This window comes from Cupressus sempervirens, chromosome 2, assembly GCF_028749045.1.
Source record: "Cupressus sempervirens isolate cs-2001-9-10 chromosome 2, ASM2874904v1, whole genome shotgun sequence".
Lineage (NCBI taxonomy): Eukaryota > Viridiplantae > Streptophyta > Pinopsida > Cupressales > Cupressaceae > Cupressus > Cupressus sempervirens.
The window spans coordinates 383,365,011-383,391,494 of record NC_143119.1 but is presented as its reverse complement, the minus strand read 5'-3'; the positions used below and the strand labels follow the sequence as shown (position 1 = coordinate 383,391,494).

At 36.1% G+C, this 26,484-nt stretch overlaps 1 protein-coding gene across 1 annotated transcript in view; it reads left to right on the top strand.

Annotated features, from left to right (window-relative positions):
- Window positions 1–26,484, top strand: part of LOC149572732 (uncharacterized) — a 129,676-nt gene that overhangs the window by 91,266 nt on the left and 11,926 nt on the right. Inside the window, exons 2-3 of the mRNA XM_089815875.1 lie at window positions 7,367–7,796; window positions 7,900–7,972. Of these exons, the coding sequence (XP_089672001.1) occupies window positions 7,367–7,796; window positions 7,900–7,972 (503 nt within the window). The remainder of the gene's footprint in view (window positions 1–7,366; window positions 7,797–7,899; window positions 7,973–26,484) is intronic.

Here is a 26,484-nt window from a genome sequence, read left to right as displayed (position 1 = left end):
GCCATTTTATTGTGTGCCACTTAAAATTCAAAATACATGTTGTTGCAAATATCATGTGGAGTTTTTTATGCACCATGAACTATTATGCTCCATCCATTCTACTTTACATAGTAAAGAAATGTTGGAGAATTGTGGTGCTAGTCAGCTTCCAAAATCATCAAGAGACTTGCTAGATCAATTTTTATGTCCTAGAGTTGATGGTTGTTTCTTTTATAGAAATACTTGCTTAAATGAGAAGTGTTCAACATGTGGTGGCTTATCCAAGTTTGACACATGTTTTCATGAGGGGTGTGAGCAAGATCTTCAAAGGAAAATAGTAAAAAAAAAATGGTATGTGAAATAGTGAAATGCACATCAAAGAGTGGAGGTGAGGGTTCTAGATGTGAATTGGTTGCAAAAGAAATTAGTGTGGCTAGTTGTATTTCATATTCCAAGACAAATCTTTTCTACAAGTATGCAAGGCATGGTCATAGGTCTTAGTGGTTGGATCAACAATTTAGAATGTGTAAGGAGACTTTTCCCATTGGCACTATTATATCAGTTGTTGACTTTGTAGAGAACTACACATTGCAACCCCAAAATGAGACACAATCTTAGTATTACAACTCTATTCAGATTGTTATTTTTGTCCACATAACATATAGACATGCCCTTAATAGTGTGGAAGATAATTGGAAGATTATTAGAGAGTTCCATTTTTACATGAGTGATGATAGATCTCACTTTCATGAGTTTGTGCAACATTGTTTCAAGAAGTATTTTGATTTCTTATAGGAGCATGACATTGTTATGGATAGACATATCATTCAGTCAGATAATTGCATAGGTCAATTCAAGAATGCTTTCATGTTTTATTGGTTGTGTAGAATGTACATAGAGAGGAGGGTGCCTCATATTTGGATTTTTTTGAGTCTGGCCATGGGAAAGGGGAACATATGGAGCAGCCCAGGCATGTGTGAAGATAACTCTAGTTAAGGAGCAGCAGAAGATTTCAGGAGTAGAGCTTCTTGATGTTCATAACATTGTTGATTAGTGTAGTTCAACATTATCACAAGGGGACTCTTGATTCAGTAGTATGTAGGTTCTTTTGGTTGGTTGAGGAAGTGTCCATAGGTGATAGATCAGATTGTGCTACTGTTAGAGACTCATAAAAAATGCATTCATTCTGGAGCTCTGAATCTAGTACATGGACCATTTGGACACGACAACTAGCTTTCTTTTGTCCTAGTTATTTTTAGTGTGATTGGAATCACTATGAATCGAGTGAGTGGGTGCACATATGAGCTCCACATTATCTTACTCTAGTTTTCTATCATACCCTCTATCATAAATGATGACATGGAAAGTTCAGTTGAGCATAACCACCTATCAAATTTTCTTTAGCCAAGACATGTCTTTGCATTAGCTGCACCACAAGGGAATGATGGAAAATTAGATTATTGGTTAGCACATTGCATAAGAGGTAAACAATAACATGGCTATGGACATACATGCTTAGAAGGAATGGAATTCTTGCATTTGAAGACTATCAGAAGCAAAAACAATTCTCATATATTCACATCTTATTATAGCAACAAATGTGAAGTTGTTAAAGCATCAAGGAAGACCAAAAGTAAAAGAAATTTTTACTATTACTAATGTTGATCATGAAGCCCTATTGGAGACCCTAAAATAGAGAGAGGACCCTACAGGAACACTCAACTAGGTGTATTTACTTCTTATGTTCTTTTGTTCATAATGATTTGCAAACCAATGATTATCTTGTTTAATATGATTATTTACTAATTTTTTTATGATATTGAAATGTAGGTACATCATGAAGAGTAGCCATGCATGAAGATAAAAACTAAATATGGACCAGAATGAAGAAAAATCTATTCTATTTTTGACACTATGGTTTTTGGTAGTTGTGTACTAATGTAATAATGATGAAACACATGAGATATTGTAAATGTAAACTTTTTGAGATAATGTAAGAAACAAAGATGTTTTTACTTAATGTAATTTATGTGGAGGGACCTAAAAAATGATGATTTTAATTAATACTAACACCAAACTTGCACTCTTCCCAATGCCAAAAACTTGAGGGAGCTAAAAAAAATGTTTCTACTTGGTACTAACACTCATAACACCCTTGTTCTGACCATAGAGAGCCTCCAACATTCGTGGCCACCCCATATTGAAGAGTCTCCAAGGTGCTCTAAGTGCGTTTAGAGGTTGATCTTCCAAGGGCTATAACTCAAAGCTCATGGGGACTATCAGTGAAACTTTGAATCCTATGGGATGGTCATGTTGAGGCTTACAATAACTTTTCTCATTTCGGAGAGATCACATTCCATTTGGATTCAACACATTGATCTCGCTCGATGCCAAAACTTGTAGTGTGCCTTAGTTCATTGGTGCATCACTGTGCAACATTGAAACCATTGATCTTGGCATCAAATCATTAGTTCCATTAGCTCCAAATGGGCAGGTAAACCCTAGTGATACCCTTGTTCCAGCCATAAAGACTCTCCAACATTCACAGCCACCCCGTATCGAACAGTCTTCAAGGTGCTATGAGTGCGTTTGAAGGTCAATCTTTTGAGGGTTGTAACTCGAAGCTCGGGGGGTAATCGATGAAACATCAAATGCTACATGGTGGTCATTCTAAGGCCTACAATAACCTATCTCATTTCAGACAGATCACTTTCCATTTGGATTTGGCACATTGATCTCACTCGATGCCAAAACTTGCAGTATTGTGCCCTAGTTCAGTGGTGCATCACTGTACAACTTTGAAATTGTAGATCTTGCCATTGAATTGTCATCTCCATTAGTTCTAGATGGGTAGGTGAACCTTAGTGACACCCTTGTTTTGATTGAAGAGAGCCTCTAGCATTTGTGGCCACCTTGTACCAAAGAGTCTCTAAGGTGCTCTAAGTGCATTTGGAGTTCAGTCTTCCAAGGGTCATAACTCAAAGCTCACGGGGGCTATTGGGGAAACATTGGATGCTATAAGATGATCACGTCGACGCCTACAATAACCTATCTCATTTTAGAGAGATCACATTCTATTTGGATTCGATACAATGATCTCGCTTGATGCCAAAACTTGCAATATGCCTCAGTTCATTGTTACATCATTACACAACTCTGAAACCGCTAATCTTGGCATCGAATCATCAGTTCCATGAGCTCTGGATGGGTGGGTGAACCCTAGTGACACCTTTTTTTTGGCCACAGAGAGCTTCCAATGTCGTGGCCTCCCCGTATTGAAGAGGTGCTCTAAGCGTGTTTGGAGGTTGATCTTGTCAGTGTCATAACTCAGAGCTCATGGGGGCTATCATTGAAATGTTGAATGCTACAAGATGATCATGTCAAGGTCTACAATAACAGAGTGACACCCCTATTTTGACCACAGATTCCCAATAACATTTGCGACTGGTACATACTAAAACGTCTTGTAACACCAAAGATGGGCTTCTATGACCAAATTAGCCTTGAATTTGGCTAATTGTAGACATCTCAAGGGATTGCAGAGATCACTTGAAATTAAACATATTTGATATAATTTCAAATTACATTACATCAAAATTTGATAATAAAGGTTGTTAAAATGTTCTTCACAAATTATTGCATTTGAATCGAATACAACAAACATGATCAAAATGAACAATATTCCATAAACATGAACAATACACATGATCTACAATAAATTTAACAATACTATACTAAATTAATATGTATATCATTGTGCACATAAATGACAAAAATATATATCAAAATACATTTACACAAATATCTATGAAAGTTCATGCATCCATAGATGAATTACACAAATATATATCAAAATACATAGATCCATTTACAAAATGTGGCTGATCATGTCATCAAAATGTGTATAATATCAATGTTTTTATATACAATGTGGCATATGCCATCTCAAAATGTCTCATGACACATCCTATGACAACTATACTATCTTATGCTACTAGTGGATGATTAAAATGTAGCCTTTTCATTGAATTAGGTGGATCAGATGCCTTCCACATAAACAAAAATGGAAAACCCAAAGTTAGACTACTAAATTTATATGATTCTATGTATCTAACATTGAATTACTCAAATAAATAATGATCCTTTATTTTAATGAAGATTTATAGTATTAAACTTTCATCATAATTACCTCTCTTGTCAAGCTCTTGCACTGGTCAGGAGTCCTCTCATATGTCAAGATGCCTAGAACTTGGTTAGTTGTGGCCTGTATATGTTCAAGTATGTTTGTCAGATGGATCTACAACTTAAACTATAGTATAATAATTCATAGCATACTAAATTTATAAATATAATCAAGAATTCAAACTACAACTTACCTCTGTCAACTCCTCCGCTAGATAGAATGGTTGCGTGAACAAAGATACAAAACTTTGACATCCAACCTCCTATGCACTAGGTGTTTCCTATGAGATACAAAAGCCTAGTTGTTAATATCATGGAAATTAGTTTTGAATTTGTTTATGAAAATAAGGAAAATAACAAATAAATGACACTTATACATACGATGGGGCTCTCGCTGCAAATGGAAATGACATAGGGTCTACGATGTCGAATCTTCTTGAACTCATCACTAGTAACCACACCTTGTACAATAAAGAATGTAATTAAATTTTATTAGCATGAATATTTTACAAGAATGCATCGATATTTAATCACTTTAAAAACACCTAATTACCTTTCCCTTGTCAATGGGCTTTGCCTCACCCCTTGCACTCTACCCCCCATTGATAGGTGATGCCTGCAAGAGAAAAGAAAGATTAGAAACCATGCATGCTCTAATATCAAATAGAAAAATAATGGGAACACAACATAATGTATTGTAGATGTCTCAAGGCCAAATGAAATAGCCGAGAGCGTGACATTATCAACCTATTTGAGCTCCTCCTCAGTCACCAACTAAACATAGATGAAGATCACATACATGTATAAGTCAGTATGGGTTAAAATTACTATATTATAAATATTAACTTTAAATCACATATGTCATAACAAAAAAATGTATACATGTACCAACATAGAAGGATTACATGTCTCTGCATACCCCTCCTCTCTCACGTCAGGGTGTGTAGCATTTGTATGCGTGTCTAGTGTATCATCCTCCTTAAATACAAATTGATACTTAGAAAGATCACCTATGGGACCCAGATAAATATTCTTGCACATTATGCAAGTATGGGGCACACAAACATGGGGAGGCAACACTAACCTAGCCTAATGAGCTTGCCAATGATGAACTCATGCCAGTATCATCAACATGGGGAGGCAACACTGACCTAGCCTGGGATATCAATAAGCTACTCAATCTATGGATGACTCTAATAGTCTGAGAGCTAGCCTTTGTAATGATATCAGGATGCTATACTAGAGGAGGGGGGGAAAACATCAATAGGGGGGAAAAAAGTGCCAACTTTCTTCCATTGGGCAAAGGGTCTATCCTAAAGAGATCCTCCTCCTACACCCATGTTGGGCCTCATGCTCTAGTAGTTCACCTTGAGGTGCAACACAAATTCGGCATACCATTTTTTAATGAAATAGAATGACACCTCTAAATTTCTATGTGGACGTTTTTCAAAAACCATCCACCAACGATCCCAAAAGTTTGCATGCATAGCCTCATTTGTGCACCATTAATTGATAATTTGGCGCCTTTTTGCGTTCTACTGTTCTACTAGTTTTTGGGTCCACAAAAAGGTTAAATGTATCATCTTTAGTTATGTTTAGGGTCACAACCTCATCATAGTTCAATCCATCATCAAATATGGCATGTATTTTCTCATGCCGGTAAAGAGAAGCATTTTGTTCATTGGTTAAGTGTTTAAATATTATTCACTATGGTGTTTAACATGGATAACATGGTTGCCAATGCAGGTATATTGTTATATGTGGTTTGCGAAACCCTTAGTTCGGTGAGATTTTCTTCTATCAAATCTTCAATTCAAGGAGGGTTTTGAGGGGGTAGGGGATCGTTTGGTGGACAATTTTGAGGGAGTATTGTAGCGTTTGGTGGATGGTTTCGAGGAACATTATTTCCTACCTTAGTATCATCATTCAGGTTAGTCATACCTATTAAATTGCAAAATAACATTTCTATTAAAAAAGCTTAATTTTTAATTATTTCTATTTTTAAAAAAACCTAATTTTCAATAATTTCTATTTAAAATACCTAATTTATATTAAAATTCATTCAAAATCATAAAAAAATACAAAAAATTCCTTACCTATATCATATACCCGTTCCTATATTTGGTACACGAAATCGAGGCCACACGAACCAAACCCAAACACAAATGCATTATTTGCTCTCAAGTTTTTTTTTAAAAATCCAAGTCATGGGTTTTGGGTATCCGATCTCATATCGGATACCTGATATGACATCGGGTACTTGATAATGGATTGAATACTCGATAAGGTTTGACCCAACCTTTTTGCCTTGGTCTTAAGATGGGTGGCAAAAAGTTAGAGCAGATTTCGAAACACTTTTAGACGTTTTCAAACTTCACTTTTTTCACATTGCCACTTTTTGGCACACCATGATGTTGCACATACCCTTCATCTTTTGAATTCCGCATTTCTCGCACATTTGATGATGTGGCTTTGCTTATTAGTAGGCCAGGGATCTTACAAAAGCTAATTAATGTAAAGTGTTTTTCATAATTTCTTACATGAGTTCATAACTATTTAAAGATGTCAGTTATACTCGCAATTTGGTTGCTAGCAATCTAGAACACATGTAGGAATTTATTTATAATTTTACTAATTGACATTTCAAAAATGTAATTTTAATTTTGATCAAATATAAATTATGTTCATGTAAGGATAATGCGGAAGATAAATGATAAGAATTGACACAAAAATCATAGATAAAAATTAGATATGACATAGATCTCTATTTGCATTTTTCTTTAAATGGAGAGAGGCTTGAGGATATCATAATGAATGTGGCTCATGTGAACCTCAACGATGAGCGAGATAATAGTAATATGTGGGATTTGTCATAAGATCAAATAAGGTAGTTAAAAGTATGAAGAATGGCTAAGGGATATCTTATGGAAAACGATAACCCTCATAATTTCATACATATTTATATTTTAATTAGACAAAATTTAGTTATACAATGTAAATATCAAAATAGTAAAAATTCATAGCAATATTATATAAGATAATATTACTATGTTATTATTACTATCATTATTTTATCTAGTTGATATATAATTACATGTTCTTTCTACTTTTTGTTTAACTGATTTTATATTTCTAATTTCCTTAATTTTTAACTTTTGATAGGAACTAAACACATTGCTTTTATAGTTTACCTCAATCACTAAAGTTTTGAGGGAAAATATTATTTCAAACTTTTTTGGCGCTCTTATCACGTAGCTTGCCTGCAGAATGGCGAGCGGAGGTTTTGGATTTACGATGGGAGAGAAGGCACGTCTTCCTTTTATCACACTGTTAGGAATAATTCGCAGACTGGACAGAATATCGCGAAACGTGGTGTGCGTGAAGCAATACAAGTAGTAACATGTTTACAAGTGGAAACTGAATCTAAACTCAAGCAGAATCCTCAGCATTTATGTACAAAAATAAACATTTTAACAAAATTTTCAATTATTTACGCGCTTGAAATTATCTGTTCCATTATACGGAAGCGGAACAGATACAAATGTGGTTCCCAGGTGGCACACTGTCTAAGTGAAAGACAACAATGGATGCATTTAGATGCCCGAAGTTTGCGTCTTCCCGAACACACGAGAGAGGTCTCGCGCATTCCTCTGTTTTTCTCTCCTCCTTTCTTTTCCTTCTGCTATTCTCCATCTATTTGCTTTGGCAAAGTGTTCTAATTTTTTTTTTGCTCTGTAGCTTTTCTGTTATTTGGGGAAATTTCTATGCGTACGGCGATTCTGTAGTAGAAAGCAAGGATTTCCTGAGGAAGGTATGTCTGCTGCCTTTCACTTCGTCTCTTTTCTCACTCTTCAATGTAATCTTTAGCCTACTTGTCTATTTCGGTCTGTTCAAGCAGTTTGTATGAATTTATGAAGACAATAGATGTTGATGATGTTCGTGCCCGTAGACGCATGGCTTTTGATATTGAAGATGTTTGTCTGAGAAAATTCTTTTGAAGTTGAGGGTTTTACATCTTGCTATTTGATGCAGAGCCTTCCAATATCCCCTTAAGGAACCCTGTTCAACTTGAGGATTCAACAACGTCTTGGAATCCACTCAAGGAACTAGAGTTCAACTCAAGGATCAATAGGAAGTCCCTGACTTTAGGAAATCAACAAAACACTCCTCTGTAACAGGTTCACTTCCTTGATTCATTTTAAACCACTTATCAATTCACCTTGTCCATGTTTTAACTTCCCTCTCTTTGGGAACACTCCTAATTCACCCTTCATGCAAACAACTCTTGATTTCTGTCTTCAAGGATTCCTCTGATCCTTCTAAGGCTTCAACAATCTTCAAATATCATAACAAAGGAGTTCCAACCCCTACCAGGCATCAACTCTATCTCAATCTTCAAAACTGCCTTTTCTAGGACTGTCCAATTAGCCCTGTCCAGACAGTAAATTGCACTTTTCTCTAAAACTCCCCAAACAACCTAATGACTTAGTCACCTTTTCAAGTACCCTTTATGGAGTTCTTCAAACTCTGCAAATCTCAATTCCCCAACCTGTGACTGATGAACACTTCCATGACTGTCTCTTCAAGCAATTCGGCCTAATTAGCCCTCCACTTCCAAAGCAACTACTATTTGCATTCATATCCAACACTCCAAACCTTTACACAGTCTTAAGGCATCTAACAATAGTAGGATTCCTCAATTTGTTTGCACCTCCAAGCATTTCTAGATACTTTTCATCAAATCCTCCCTTTAAGGGTTTCTAACCTAGGGCTTCCTAGAAAAGTCCCTTAACAGACATTCAAAACCATTTTGATGGTTTAGACACTTCAAGATACACATCTTCAATCGTTTCCAACACTTACCTGTCCACTCCAACCCTCAGATTCTTCTATCCACCATATGGTGCCTTTCAAATGTACCCTCACTGTACTGTCCACCAGTCACACTGCTCCTTTCAGTTTATTCTCTGTCTTTTTATAAACCTGCACTCATTCCACATTAAAAATACATATCAAATACATTGGACTCCTCTCCCACAAGTTACAGTGACAGACAGACAGTGGAAGAGGCTTTATTCCATTGGTTTACAAAATAGCAAGGTGACTGTCACGTGCTTATGACAGACAGTAATTTATTCAGCACTGTTCCAATAAACGTTTACAATATATTTGACTCCAATGTTAAAGAGACTTTTATCAAATCATTGATATTTTTCAATCATCCTTATATTTTACAAAACACCAACTTTACATGCCAAGAAACTTGTAACTACTTTGAAATCAAACAATAATGGACAGCACTGTTATGATAGTCGGAAAAAATACTGAAATGACAGATTTTTATTTATTCTTTCTTTCAAACTGCTTCCTCCTTGACCACCACTGTCTCTTCTATTCAAAATGCATTCTTTTTAAAGACCTCTTGCCCTCTAACTACCCTCAAACTGACTCCTATCGACCAAACTCCCATATAACTGTCACATGACAATAAACAAGCATTTTTGATAACTTTTAAATGACAGTCATTACTTATTTGGTTTCCCTTTGCCACTTTCTTGGCTAGGCATTACATTTTGACAACTTTATGATATTTCTTACATTTAATGGCTTCAATAGCCATCATTCCTCATCAATTGACTTGATATGTCTTCATTAGGCATTGATTTCCCTTGGTACCTTCATGGTCTCCTTCATAGCTCCTGGTGTACCCTGTAGTTTCCTGTGTCCATTGGGTGCCCCTGCACCACTATTGTAGCAGAATCTCAAACAAAATCTAGCCAGCATTTTGTTATATAAAATGTGTATTTCTTTCCCGCATCCTTATTATTATCCATAAGAAAACTTGGATTCCATTAGAAGCAAGTAGAGTATCCAGCAATATACTACCTGCATTTTGAAAAATTATTTCATATCTGCAGGCATTATGTTTTAGTTCATTAATATCGAGCATGACAAGAAGAAGAGGAAAACGACTTCTAAAGATTTACAAACTTTGTCTCTACCACAGAGAAAGAGAAGTGAAGTTCTGATTTATTGTCAAGAAAGCGCAGCAAACAGGTTCTGGTTTAAGATGAGAGTCAAACTATAATGTCCAATGAAATCAATCTCAAGTTCTGACAGCAAAGGAGACTTGAGAACTGTAATGCCCCGCCAAGGGATCCAAAGAATTAACTTAGAATTTCACTAAGTTTGGTAGCATTTTTTTTTAATTTAAAAAAAATACACGAAAGTAAAAACCATTTACAACTTATACTTAGTAACGGAAGCAATAGTAAAAGTACAAGTGAAAGTAAACATAGCATACATAACTGGTTACATTCTTCATGGATCCCTTAACGTTGAATCACATCTAAATTAATTGTTAATCTAACATCACATCCTCGTGAAATAATAATGATAAGTCCAATGTTTATATATTACATTTCTAAATGCACAATCATCCACTGTACATGTCACAGGGTATGAAAGGCTTAAAAGAATATACATATGTGAAATAAGGTACATCATCCCATTCTAATCCATGATGCAACAAGGTAAAGATAATCACATGTCACACATGACACAACATCGTAGAAGATATAGTCATCCATCATAAAATATCAAACATAATAAACTAAATGCACGGTTCCTCTCAACAGTAAATAGCATCATTAGACCATCGTGGCTCCTAGCCATCCCTCCGTGCATAACATTCCAAATCACTGAAGAGATCATCGGTATTAACATAGTAGGAATGTCACACCTATACATACTACATCATATACAGAAAGTAATCTTGCATGCAAATATAAGCATAAGATAACACCATCTAACATATGCTAAACATCAATGAAAGGATACATATCCACCATCATAGTCCAAGAATGCATCAGTTACGGTGTCCCAAACGGATCTCAAATGATAAGAGTGGAAAAACACTACCACCCGACGTGTGGAACCTAAGTGGTCCACTCCCACCGTGCTGAGGAGATAATCTCAAGTCCCAAACAGGCTATCCAAATCACATGGCATAAATCTTTATAATTCCAAGAATCCTAAAAGTATACTAACTCAAAGGTTCCAATCACAAAACCGACATCTAATTCCAGAGGCACACAATGACATGTAGGAAACTTACTCTATAAGCGGGCAAGTGTCATCGCATAAATCATGTAGAAGTTACCCTGGCAGTTAGCTTAGGACTCCAGGGTCTCTACTGATCCTTATGCGGCCACTAGTATCCTCTCATATTGACAAGGCATACTATGGAATGCAAGGTCGCAACAAAGCGTTCTCTCTACTCCTATCTTAGTCTGTACTAGCACTCGAGGCATGGGCGAGAACAAAACAATTATCTTTTTAGGTTCATTTAGTTAGTATTAGGTGTGAATGTTTTCACTTATTAAAACAATTTACAATGAGTTACCCTGGCAGCCTCTTAGGGCCCCGACCCCCATTGCAAGCCACTTCCCGACACTATAAGTAGATAACCTACCCTAAGCTCATGGAATCATAAATCTCAAAATCACAAAAGATAATCCACAATATAAACATCAAATCTCCATGAGTCAACTAAAAAGCATAATAGATAATCGTGACCACAACAGTTCTCTATTGGCAACTGAAGGTATCCCTGATAATCATAATAAACATTGGATCTCAATAACCAAAATATTTCTCAAAATCATACTGATCGAAGACTCCAAAATGGTTGAGTCAAACATGTCACAACATGACATCATAAATCAACATTTCAATCCCATCATGGCGACTAGAAAGTAATCCAAGGATAACTGATCGATGACTTAAAAATGATTAGGTCAAGTGTCTCATACATAAGAATCTCAGCTTCACACAAGAAGACTGGAAAACAATAACAATCAGTAAATACAAACATTTCATAGAGCATTCCATCACATAACCATGGTTGGGTTTATAAAGATCAGAATTAAGACATCATCATAACATCACAATCATAACCCCTGAGCCTCTGGTAGACGTCCTATAATTGGTCAACACTAGTCAACCCAAAACCCAAAACAAATAGCATAGAGAAAACACAATGCAAGCACATGTTTTGGTTTTGCTAAAATTACATCATTGAATTAAATGTGGAGGTCTCAGTTTTTCGTTTCCAAGTTTAGATATTGAGTGGAGGAACATTTTATACGTTTTTCCTAACCCATGTATTGTTTTGATGAATTAAAACTTTTCCCTCTAACTCTTAGGATTCAATTTTCTAAATGTTCTAAGAGTTATACGTTATTCTTTTTTTGATAATGAATTATCGTTTTTTTCAAAAAAACTCAATTTACAATTTTGAGAAGAACTTAATATTTGATAACTTAAATATTATAACTTTCAATTAACCTTAATTAGATTAAATTCTAATTAACTTAATTAATTTAAAACTATATTATTTATTTAATAATTTTAAAATAACTTGAATATTATGAATTCGAACCATATAACTTGCGATTCATATCATTACTGTTTAAAAAAAATATTGAAAGCGATTTGAATCGCTGCACATTCATTACAACTATCGACTCCCTCTTCAAAGGGAAGCCGTGCGGCCTGCCACTATCGCAGGGCCTGCGACAGCAGGCACGGCTGCCGGCGCATTCATAAGGAAGGAACGGGGTGGGTAACCCCCCCCCCCCCCCCCCCCCCAAATTTTTTTTTTGATTATAATGTTATTTTATAACGTTTTTCAAATGCTGTTATCAATACAAATCGCGATGCGATTTTATAAGTTTCTCACTGCGATATATCATTCAATCTTTCAATTAAATATATATATACACACACACACATATGTATGTGTATATATGTATATATGTATATATATGTGTGTGTATATATATATATATATATATATATATATATATATGCAGAGTTTTGTACTACAGCATAAACATATATATATATATATATATATATATATATATATATATATATATATATATATATGTATATATAAATGTATATATATAAATGTATATATATATATATGTATATATATAAATGTGTATATATATATATGTATGCAGATCTGAAAAAATATAAAAACATGCACAGATCATATACACAATCTTTTAAAGGCTTCCAATTTTAAGAATTTTCCTATAACACATTTATTCTCTAAATTTATCCATTAATTTTTCTAATAGATTTGACTATAAATTTTAACCCTAGTCCATAGAATTCTTAGATCTACGCTTGTGGGGTTTTCTCACATAAGAAATTTAAATATTCATGACAAGAATAAAACAATTGGAACATTCACACATAGAATCTTTAGAAAGTATTCAGAAGACACGAAGAAGACAGGAAGTGCGAGAAGCGGAAATAATATAGGTAAAATCACAAGAGTCTACCCGGATTCTGATGCTAATTCGCTTCTCCTCAGAAAACTGCAGAGCAAGCTCCTTCCTTCTCCCACGTTCCCGAGTCTTCCAAAAACGCTCTCCAAACGCTCTCCAAACGCCCTCTCTAAGCTTCTAGGAGTGCCTGAATATAAAGAACTCTCAGGAAGCATCTAGAAACAACCAGAAGGTGTTGACAACTAACCATGAGTCTATTCCAACCTTCTAGATGAGTCATAAGGTGGTAGACACCATGTGCTTAATTGGTGCAGTAACTCCTGTGTTGTTGACATATGAGAAATAAAAAGGTGCGTTAACTCCTAGGCAAGCTTATAACTTTTAATTTTAATTTTTATAACTTTTATTATTATTATTAATTTATTACTTTATTATTATTTTATAAATAGTATTAATTTTAATTTCTAATTTCTTTTATTTAATTCTTTTTCTCAATTAATTCTCATTTAATTATAGTCAAAATATCAAAGATCATGATATTATATTAATTTTCTCCAAATAGTTAATTTATTAATTAAATCTATTTATTAAGACTTAATTAATAGAAAATTCACCATAGACCTCCAAGATAAAATATGAAAACCCATCATAGAACAATGCACACAAAATCAGTCTAAAGGGTTAAAAATCACGAATTATGTCATCCGACACATTCAGTGGTTAAAATATCCAGATACTTGTCCTATCTCTCTAGGACAATAGTTTTAAGGGTTTGGGATTTGGACATGAGAATTTATCTCCCTTCTCTTATCATTGAGATAGTGTAATAGGGTACACTCATCCTGGCAATTCAGGGAAGTCGATACCCGGTACCTGCAACTTGCATAAAAACCATGCATGTACATACAATATATATAATACTAAGCTAAACAGGCAATGGCAGGAAGTTGTGCATCGTGTAGATCCCGACTAGCAGGTGACTACGACTCCCTTCCTTAACCATATTAGAAACGCCATACAATAGGAACAAACACGCACACCATACACATGTAAGTATGGGGTAAGTATTCATAATAAAACACATGAGATAGTAAACCATCTAACTAATCATCATCAATAATTGAAAGCAATATAATAATCATCATGCATACATGAAATGTAGAGTCTAAATAATCTCATCATACATCAACTGAATCCATAACATAGTGTCTCGAAACAATGCTACTAATCCATCAACATAAAACTAGTCTAACATAGTTCGATAATAATATCAACAATATGTCCAGAAGGATGTGAACGAGGGTAGGCACTACATCCACCCCCGCTTGGATTAGGCTTACTCCTGGAAGCCTGCAAACAGGTAGGGATATAACTCCCGTAATCTAGCTGCATCCTCCCATGTAGCTAAAGAATCATCAGTAGGGTCCCATTGGACCCTTACCTGCTCGATGGTTCGACCCCTGAGGGTCAACTCCCGCTGCTCCAGAATACGAACCGGCTCCAAAGCCAGCTGCCCGTCCTCTACCTGCAACGCATTCCAATCAAGAACATCTACAACATCAGGAATATACTGCCTAAGTACTGAAACATGGAAAACATCATGAATGCGAGCTAGGCTGAGCGGTAGAGCAAGGCGATAAGCAACTGGGCCAATCCTCTCAAGAATCTCAACTGGTCCCACAAAGCGAGGTGCTAGCTTTGAACCCTTTCCATATCGGATCGGACTCTTCCGTAGACGCACTCTCAAGAAAACCTTATCTCCCAGAGCAAACTGCTTATCTGTCCTATGATCATCAACATACTTTTTCTGCCTATCCTGTGCCGTAGTCAAGTGCTCACGGATACGCACTACCTGTTGCTCCATATCACGAAGCATCTCAGGACCCAACAGGATGCGATCCTCAAGATTGTCCCAACTCAAGGGTGTACGACAAGGACGTCCATATAAAGCCTGAAATGGTGCCATGCCAATAGAACTATAATAACCGTCGTTGTAAGCAAATTCCACTAGGTAGAGATAGTCCTACCAATGTGTCTGCCTATCCATCACATACATCCTTAACATATCTTCTAGAACTTGATTCACCCTCTCTGTTTGACCATCTGTCTTTGGGTGATATGCCGAATTAAAATTCAATTGAGCTCCAAGCTCATGCTGCAGCGATGTCCAGAATGCGGATGTGAATACAGGATCCCTGTCAGAAATGATCTTTCAGGGAATACCATGTAGTCTCACAATGTCACGCATGAAGACATTAGCTATAGAAGTTGCCGTGTAGGAAGACTTGATTGGTGAAAAATGCGCCACCTTAGTCAATCGATCAACGGTGACCATGATAGCATCATGACGACGAACAGTCATAGGTAATCCTACTATGAAGTCCATAGAGATGATGTCCCACTTACATGAAGGAATGAGATTTGGTTGCAAAAGTCCTGCCGGGTGCTAGTGTTCTGCCTTGACTCTCTGACACTCAAGACACCTAGCCACATAATCAGCAATGTCTCGCTTCATCCCAGACCAAAAGAACAAACGCCTCAAATCAGCATGCATCTTCTTGACACCTGGAGGTGCTGAGTAAGGTGTACGATGGGCCTCTGCTAAAATCAAGGTGCGAAGCTCATCCAGTAATGGCACATAAATCCTCCCCAAATGTCTCAAAAGACCATTTGACTCTCGGACGTAGCCTGCAAACTTACCTTCCAAAGGTCTTGCTGAATCTATTTCTCTGCACACCTCCTGATACCAAGAATTTGTAGGAAGTGCCTGAAGAATTCGACTTCTCAAATCAACACTAAGAGTCATAGATGATATCACATGTCTCCTGCGACTCAAAGCATCTGCCACCACATTCTCCTTTCCCTGAATGTACTTTACCTCAAAATCATACTCGCATAGAAATTCCATCCATCGTCTCTGGCGAGCATTCAAATTAGGTTGAGTGAAGATGTACTGAAGATTGCGATGATCACTATGTAGCTCAAATCTGTGCCCCAACAAGAAATGTCTCCATCTTGTCAAAGCATGAACTACCGCTGCCAACTCAAGATCATGTGTAGGATAATTTAGCTCGTGATCCTTGAGCTTGCGTGATTCATACGCAATCACCCGTCCATTCTGCATCAAAACTGCCCCAATCCCTTCAAGAGAAGCATCTGTACACACCATGAAATCTCCCTCTGGATCAGGTACTGCTAAGATCGGTGCACTAGTCAAAAGCTCCTTGAGCTTCTGAAATGCTTCCTCGCATTTCTTTGTCCAAATAAATTTCTTTCCTTTCCTCTGAAGAGAAGTGATAGGATGCGCTATTCTGGAGAAGTTCTGGACAAATCTATGATAATAACCAGCTAGACCCATGAAACTACGAATCTTTGACACATTAGTCGATGTAGGCCAATCTACTATCGCCTGAATCTTTGCAGGATCCACTAAAATACCATCACTTGAAATGACATGCCCTAAATACTGAATTTCAGATTTGAAGAATTCGCACTTAGCTGCATTGGCATAAAGTTGATTGTCTCTTAAACACTGTAAAACCAATCGCAGGTGTTCCTCATGTTCCTTCTGAGTCTTAGAATATATCAATATATCATCAAGAAACACAAGTACAAACTTGTCCAGATAAGATCGAAACACCCCATTCATCAAACTCGTGAAAACTGATGGAGCATTAGTCAACCCAAAAGGTACCACTGTGAACTCATAATGCCCATAGCGAGTTCGAAAGGCAGTCTTGTGAATATCGGCTTCCTTAATGCAAAGTTGGTGGTATCCTGACTTAAGGTCAATCTTGGAGAATACTGTAGCTCCCTTGATCTGATCAAATAAGTCATCAATCCTAGGTAGAGGATACCTGTTCTTAATAGTCACCTTATTCAACTATTTGTAATCAATACAAAGACGCAAAGAACCGTCTTTCTTTTTCACAAAGAGCACTGGAGCTCCCCATGGTGATACACTAGGTCGAATGCTCCCTTTGGCCAAAAGCTCCTCTAGCTGAAGATGCAACTCACCCAATTCTTGTGTAGTCATACAATAAGGAGCTTTAGAGATAGGCTCTGCTCCAGGAATCAAGTCAATGCTAAAATCGATGTCCCTCTTTGGAGGCATGCCTGGAATCTCACTTGGAAAAACATCTGCGTACTCCTGTAAAATTGGGTGATCTAAAGTCTTCCTCACAGGATCTTCCTCATCAAGATCATTTACCATAACAACAAATATCTGACATCCCTTACGGAAACTCCGCTTCATTTGCATAGCAGAAATCATCCGTAGAGATATAGGCTTTGGTATCCCAACTATCTTCACATTATTCCCTTGGTCATCTTGGCACATTATAATCTTCTTCCTGCAATCTATACTGGCTCTATGAGATCCAAGCCAGTCTATGCCCAAAACCATATCATAGGAACCAAGAGGTATGACTCGAAGGTCAACTGCAGTATCAAATCCTCCTAAACTAAGCCCACACTTATGAACTACAGAATCTGTGGAGACCTTAATACCTGAGGCTAGTTCCACTTGCCAACCATGATCTTGCTTCACCGCATCCAGCTTACACTTAGAAACTATAGATGGTGAAATAAATGAATCTATAGCTCCTGAATCAAACAATACTGAAAGAGATATACCTCGAATAGCACCTGTGGTCTCAACCACTGTTCCCTGATGATCCGCCTGACGATGGTCTACTACTGCAAACACTCTATGAGCTCTACCTGCATCTCCAATTGTAGGCTCTAAAGCTATTGGCCTAGGCCTTGAAAACTGAGGTGCTCGTTGTGGACATTGAGCTGCGTAATGTCCAATCTGTCCACATGAAAAACATCCTGTATTCCCGCCAGATCCTTTACCCATGGGTGGTGCATTTGATTGCTGACGGCTGTTCCTGCTAACAAAAGACTGACTACTCTGAGTTGGTTGATTGGGTTGATTCCGTTTACTGCGCTGAGTATTGCGGTTGTTCTTGGAGTTAGAACCTCCGCCATCACCTTGAGCCTGAGAATTCGATCCCTTCTGCTATTGCGTCTGTTGAGACTGCTGCTGATACTGTTTCCCCTTAGAAAAAGAAGGCTTCCTGTTCCCACCTGAATTGTAGTTGCCTTTAGATCCTGATGTTGCGAGTGCTCCTACAAAACCTCCTTGACCAAGGTTGACACTTTGTTCAACAAGGATGGCTCGACGTACCACATCCTTGAGGGTTTTTGGCTCAAATACCTTGACACCCCCAATTATACGGTTGTTCAAACCTCTAATAAAGTGTTGTGTCAACTGAGCTGAATTTTCACTGAATCTTGAAAAAGAGATGAGCTCATAAAATTTGCGCTATACTCGGTCACTGTCATAGTATACTGCCTGAGATTATGGAACTCATTTGCCCTCTGCTGCCTCCATTCCTCTGGTAGGAATCGTTCGCGGAAACTTTCTAAGAATAGCTCCCAAGTGACACTACTCATATCAATACCCAACTTCTTTTCCTCAATTGTCCACCAAGTGGCCCCAAAATTCTCCAAATTGGTAATCGCAAATCTTGCCTTAACATTACTGTCAAAGTCTTGCATAACAAAAATCCTGTCAAGGGCGATAAGCCACTGTTCGGCCACATATCCAGAACCTTGCCCGTTAAAGGGCTTGACCCTGGATCTCGCAAGGTCCTTCATCTGAGTAGATACAATGGATCTCTGTCGATCCTTTTGAGGGCTCCTAGATCTGGGTCTATGCCCTTGTTTTGTTTGATGTGCTTTAGGCTGTTCATGAGCAGGAGGTAGACGATCAAGGATGGTTTGCATCATCTGTCTCAAGTTAACCTCCTCAGACTCAGCTTGGTCCTCTCTACGGCTCTCTTCTTGTTGCTTACTAGCGTGCTCTCCTCCGCTCTCTTCATGAGCAGATCCCTCATGGGCAGACTCATGGACACTGATAGCTCTGCCATGACCACGGCCTCTACCACGACCTCTACCACGACCTTTAACAGAAGACCTAGTCCCAGATACCATCTTACAACAAAGTACTATTACAATCAAAAGACACATGTTTGCAATAGACTAAGTTCAATTTCAGTTTTGCCTATGTTTAGGTTTAAGTAGAATTTTCAGTTTTGAAAGCTAAGTGTTGAAGTATGAAAAATATGCAAGTAACAGTTCAAGTTTTGTTTCAGTTCACCTAGTTTCAAGTTTGAAATATACACATAATAGCTCAAAGTCCTAGTTTGTTCTAAAATACCCAGAGCTCCCAATGTAGAAACTCGGGCTCTGATACCAAATGTAATGCCCCGCCAAGGGATCCAAAAACATTAACCTAGAATTTCACTAAGTTTGGTAGCATTTAAAAAAAAAAAAAATACATGAAAGTAAAAACCATTTACAACTTATACCTAGTAACGAAAGCAATAGTAAAAGTACAAATGAAAGTAAACATAACATACATAAATGGTTACATTCTTCATGGATCCCTTAACGTTGAATCACATCTAAATTAACTGTTAATCTAACATCACATCCTCATGAAATAATAATGATAAGTCCAATGTTTATATATTACATTTCTAAATGCACAATCATCCATTGTACATGTCATAGGGTATGAAAGGCTTAAAAGAATATACATATGTGAAATAAGGTACATCATCCCATTCTAATCCATGATGCAACAAGGTAAAGATAATCACATGTCACACATGACACAACATCGTAGAAGATATAGTCATCCATCATAAAAGATCAAACATAATAAACTAAATGCACGGTTCCTCCCAACCGTAAATAGCATCATTAGACCATCGTGGGTCCTAGCCATCCCTCTGTGCGTAACATTCCAAATCACCGAAGAGATCATCGGTATTAACATAGTAGGAATGTCACATCTATACATACTACATCATATACAAAAAGTAATCTGACATGCAAATATAAGCATAAGATAACACCATCTAACATATGCTAAAATCAATGAAAGGATACATATCCACCATCATAGTCCAAGAATGCATCAGCTACGGTGTCCCAAACGGATCTCAAATGATAAGAGTGGAAAAACACTACCACCTGACCGCGTGGAACCTAAGTGGTCCACTCCCATCGTGCTGAGGAGATAATCTCAAGTCCCAAATAGGCTATCCAAATCACATAGCATAAATCTCTATAAGTCCAGGAATCCTAAAAGTATACTAACTCAAAGGTTCCAATCACAAAACTGACATCTAATTCCAGAGGCACACAATGACATGTAGGAAATCTACTCTGTAAGTGGGCAAGTGTCATCGCATAAATCATGTAGAAGTTACCCTAGCAGTTAGCTTAGGACTCCAGGGTCCCTATTGATCCTTATGCGGCCACTAGTATCCTCTCATGCTGACAAGGCATACTATGGAATGCAAGGTCGCAACTAAGCGTTCTCTCTACTCCCATCCTAGTCTGTACTAGCACTCGAGGCATGGGCGAGAACAAAACAATTATCTTTTTAGGTTCATTTAGTTAGTATTAGGTGTGAATGTTTTCACTTATTAAAACAACTTACAATGAGTTACCCTGGTAGCCTCTTAGGGCCTCGGCCCCCATTGCAAGCCACTTCCCGACACTACAAGCAGATAACCTACCCTAAGCTCATGGAACCATAAATCTCAAAATCACAAAAGATAATCCACAATATAAACATCAAATCTCCATGAGTCAACTGAAAAGCATAATAGATAATCATGACCACAACAGTTCTCTATTGGCAACTGAAGGTATCCCTGATAATCATAATAAACATTGGTTCTTAATAACCAAAATATTTTTCAAAATCATACTGATCGAAGACTCCAAAATGGCTGAGTCAAACATGTCACAACATGACATCATAAATCAACATTTCAGTCCCATCATGGCGACTGGAAAGTAATCCAAGGATAACTGATCGATGACTCAAAAATGATTAGGTCAAGTGTCTCATACATAAGAATCTCAGCTTCACACAAGAAGACTGGAAAACAATAACAATCAGTAAATACAAACATTTCATAGAGCATTCCATCACATAACCATAGTTGGGTTTATAAAGATCAGAATTAAGACATTATCGTGACATCACAATCATAACCCCCGAGCCTCTGGTAGACGTCCTATAACTGGTCAACACTAGTCAACCCAAAACCCAAAACAAATAGCATAAAGAAAACACAATGCAAGCACATATTTTGGTTTTGCTAAAATTACATCATTGAATTAAATGTGGAGGTCTTAGTTTTTCGTTTCCAAGTTTAGATATTTAGTGGAGGAACATTTTGTACGTTTTTCCTAACCCATGTATTGTTTTGATGAATTAAAAATTTTCCCTCTAACTCTTAAGATTCAATTTTCTAAATGTTCTAAGAGTTATACGTTATTCTTATTTTGATAATGAATTATCATTTTTTTCAAAAAAACTCAATTTACAATTTTGAGAAGAACTTAATATTTGATAACTGAAATATTATAACTTTCAATTAACCTTAATTAGATTAAATTCTAATTAAGTAACTTAATTAATTTAAAACTATATTATTTATTTAATAATTTTAAAATAACTTGAATACTAAAATTTTAATTAGTATAATATATATACATATATATTTATATATACACATATATATATACATATATATATTCATATATATATATATATATTTATATATATATATATATAAATATAATATATAATATGCAATATATCAAATTATCTCATAAAATCGAATTATGAATCTGAATCATATAACTTGCGATTCATATCATTACTGTTTTAAAAATAGATTGAAAGCGATTTGAATCGCTGCACATTCATTACAACTATCGACTCCCTCTTTAAAGGGAAGCCGTACGGCCTGCCACTGTCGCAAGGCCTGCGACGACAGTTGCAATACCCGCGACAGCAGTCGCAGTACTTGCGACCTTAGGCACGGCTGCCGGCACATTCATAAGGAAGGAACGGGGTGGGTAAAAACCTCCCCCAAAATTTAATTACAATGTTATTTTATAACGTTTTCAATAACGTTTTTCAAATGTTGTTATGAATACAAATCGCGATGCGATTTTATAAGTTTTTCACTGCGATATATCATTCGATCTTTCAATTATATATATATATATATATATATATATATATATATATATATATATATATATATATATGCGACCTTAGGCACGGCTGCCGACACATTCATAAGGAAGGAACAGGGTGGGTAAAAACCTCCCCCAAAATTTAATTACAATGTTATTTTATAACGTTTTCAATAATGTTTTTCAAATGTTGTTATCAATACAAATCGCGATGCAATTTTATAAGTTTTTCACTGCGATATATCATTCGATCTTTCAATATTATATATATATATATATATATATATATATACACACACACACACACGTAGAGTTTTGTACTACAACATAAACATATATATATATATATATATATATATATATATATATATATGTATATATATATATATATATATATATATATATATGTATATATATATATATATATGTATGTATATATATATGTATATATATATGTATATGTATGCAGATTTGAAAAAATATAAAAACATGCACAGATCATATACACAATCTTTTAAAGGCTTCCAATTTAAAATTTTTTCTTATAACACATTTATTCTCTAAATTTATCCATTAATTCTTCTAATAGATTTGACTATAAATTTTAACCCTAGTCCATAGAATTCTTAGATCTACGCTTGTGGGGTTTTCTCACATAAGAAATTTAAATATCCATGACAAGAATAAAACAATTGGAACATTCACACATAGAATCTTCAGAAAGTATTCAGAAGACACGAAGAAGACAAGAAGTGCGAGAAGCAGAAATAACATAGGTAAAATCACAAGAGTCTACCCAGATTCTAATGCTAATTCGCTTCTCCTCAAAAAACTGTAGAGCAAGCTCCTTCCTTCTCCCACGTTCCCGAGTCCTCCAAAAACGCTCTCCAAACGCTCTCCAAACGCCCTTTCTAAGCTTCTAGGAGTGCCTGAATATAAAGAACTCTCAGGAAGCATTTAGAAACAACCAAAAGGTGTTGACAACTAAGCATGAGTCTATTCCAACCTTCTAGATGAGTCATAAGGTGGTAGACACCATGTGCTTAATTGGTGCAGTAACTCCTGTGTTGTTGACATATGAGAAATAGAAACGTGTGTTAACTCCTAGGCAAGCTTATAACTTTAATTTTTAATTTTTATAACTTTCATTTTAATTTTTATAACTTTTATTATTATTATTTATTTATTACTTTATTATTATTTTATAAATATTATTAATTTTAATTTTTAATTTCTTTTATTTAATTTTTTTTCTCAATTAATTCTCATTTAATTATAGTCAAAATATCAAAGATCATGATATTCTATTAATTTTCTCCAAATAATTAATTTATTAATTAAATCTATTTATTAAGACTTAATTAATAGAAAATTCACCATAGACTTCCAAGATAAAATATGAAAACCCATCATAGAACAATGCACACAAAATCAATCTAAAGGGTTAAAAATCACGAATTATGTCATCCGACACATTCGGTGGTTAAAATATCCAGATACTTGTCCTATCTATCTAGGACAATGGTTTTAAGGGTTTGGGATTTGGACTTGAAAATTTATCTCCCTTCTTTTATCATTGAGATAGTGTAATAGGGTACGCTCATCCTGGCAATTCAGGGAAGTCGATACTCGGTACTTGCAACTTGCATAAAAACCATGCATGTACATACAATATATATAATATTAAGCTAAACAGGCAATGACAGGAAGTGGTGCATCGTGTAGATCCCGACTAGCAGGTGACTGCGACTCCCTTCCTTAACCATATCAGAAACACCATACAATAAGAACAAACACGCACACCATACACATGCAAGTATGGGGTAAGTATCCATAATAAAACACATGAGATAGTAAACCATCTAACTAATCATCATCAATAACTGAAAGCAATATAATAATCATCATGCATACATGAAATGTAGAGTCTAAATAATCTCATCATACATCAACTGAATCCATAACATAGTGTCTGATAGTCTCGAAACAATGCTACTAATCCATCAACATAAAACTAGTCTAACATAGTTCGATAATAATAGCAACAATATGTCCAGAAAGATGTGAACGAGGGTAGGCACTACAAGAACTGAGGCATCAGTATCTGGGAACGTAAGCATGTTTGCAGATGTTGGCATTTCTCAGAAATTTGTGCACCTCCATTATGTGTGGCCTCAAAGTAGCATTTAAGAAAATCCACAACTAGAATACCCATGTTTCCCTGTTTTGGATGGTAAGAGGTTAGAGCAAAATAACCCTAGCATGATACAACATGTGTACATATGATTTTTTTGGGAGGGTAGGTTCATATACTTGCTAATTTTATTTATGCGTGGATAATCAGGAATGGTTTTATTGGAGCTTGTTTTGAGCAAATGTACAATTCATATAAATCAGATCGTTTTTTATTTGCAATTTTTTAAAGGGAAAAACTACTACAGCATCTGCTATGTAGAATCAAAATATAATTGAGGGCTATCTTGAAAAGTGTGATTTGTGTTTGATTCCATAAATCCTGACTATCAGAAGCGCTGAAGAAAAGTTTTCCAACTTGCTCCGTGTCAATGTGTTTGATTCCTTTTGGTTACATGGTTGAGTTTCCACATTTTATGGCTTTGTAGGCATGGCTCTAAATGGATAACAAACAAGCTGTTAATGTCTAGTGCAAGGGATTCTAAATTTAGGCTTATAATTGTGTCAAAAGTTCATCATATGTCTATCTATTCTCTAGATCATGTGAAATAAGGAAAACCAGAGGTGTTAACTGGCACTCCCTAGCTCACTTAATGACCTAGGAAGAAATAATAAGGCATCACAGGACATCATCTACATTAGACAAAGAACTTAAGCTTATGAAAAGTGTGTTTAGTTTATCAATGTTTCAGTTGGCTTTTAGTGTCAATGGACTATGAGTACAAAAAGGATAGGTTACAAAATGAATCAAGTGAATGCTAAATCTATGTATGGTTGCAAAAGTTTCTTTTTATATCAATTTCTCAAAGATAGTGTTTTGATAAACTACTCTTGTCTCAAAACATTCCAAGTCTTGAAACAATCACTTTCCTGCCATTTCAGTATTTGAGATTGAAATTAATTGGGGAATTCTTGTTTTTTCTACTATTTGAGCTCCCATTCTAGAGTATGTCAATTTCTGAAGATATTTGGGATAGTTAAATCATCCATCTAAAGCATATTTTTGGAGAGGAACCATTGATGTGAGCTTTGTTCCACTACAATATGCAGAATCAAATACCTAATGTTTCAAGATGAAACACCAACATTTAGTCCTCTCTTGATATAAGGTCATTTTTTATGCTAAGCTTGCAAAGGAAGATCATTAGATGGCTTCAAGATTGCTTCTTTTGTGGATACTCGCTTTGTGAAATAATTTGATTTGCTAGTTATCACAAAGGGAGTTACGCTATTCATTTAATGCATATAAACTCTTCCATTTTTAAAGATTTGGCTTTACAATGTGCAATGAAAATATGATTCAACTTTTCCACTTCAACTCCAACTCCAACTTAAACTTCTAACCTCTATTTCTATTTCTACTTCTACTTTTGCTTTGACTGCAAGGAATCATGGATGAACTTGGACTCCACTAAATGTAATCTTGCCAGTGATTCCACCCATCTACTGCAAGCTGTAATGTTTCTAAGTATGGAGGGCTGAATAATGGGTGGAGATGAGATCAAGAAACCTATACGGTGTGGAAAGACCAGCCCTACAGCGCAATGAGGGGGGTCCCTACGGTGATGAAAGGAGGGGAAGTATAGATTGCCGTCCAAGAAGGCTGTACGGTGCTAGAGCAAGGGCACAGGAAAGGTCGTATGGTGTCAATAGGAAGGCTGTATGGTGAAAACGCAGTACATAAATGAGTCGTACAGTGGGTGTATCAGGGCGTCTTCTGTACGTTGGAGACAAATGGAAGGATGAT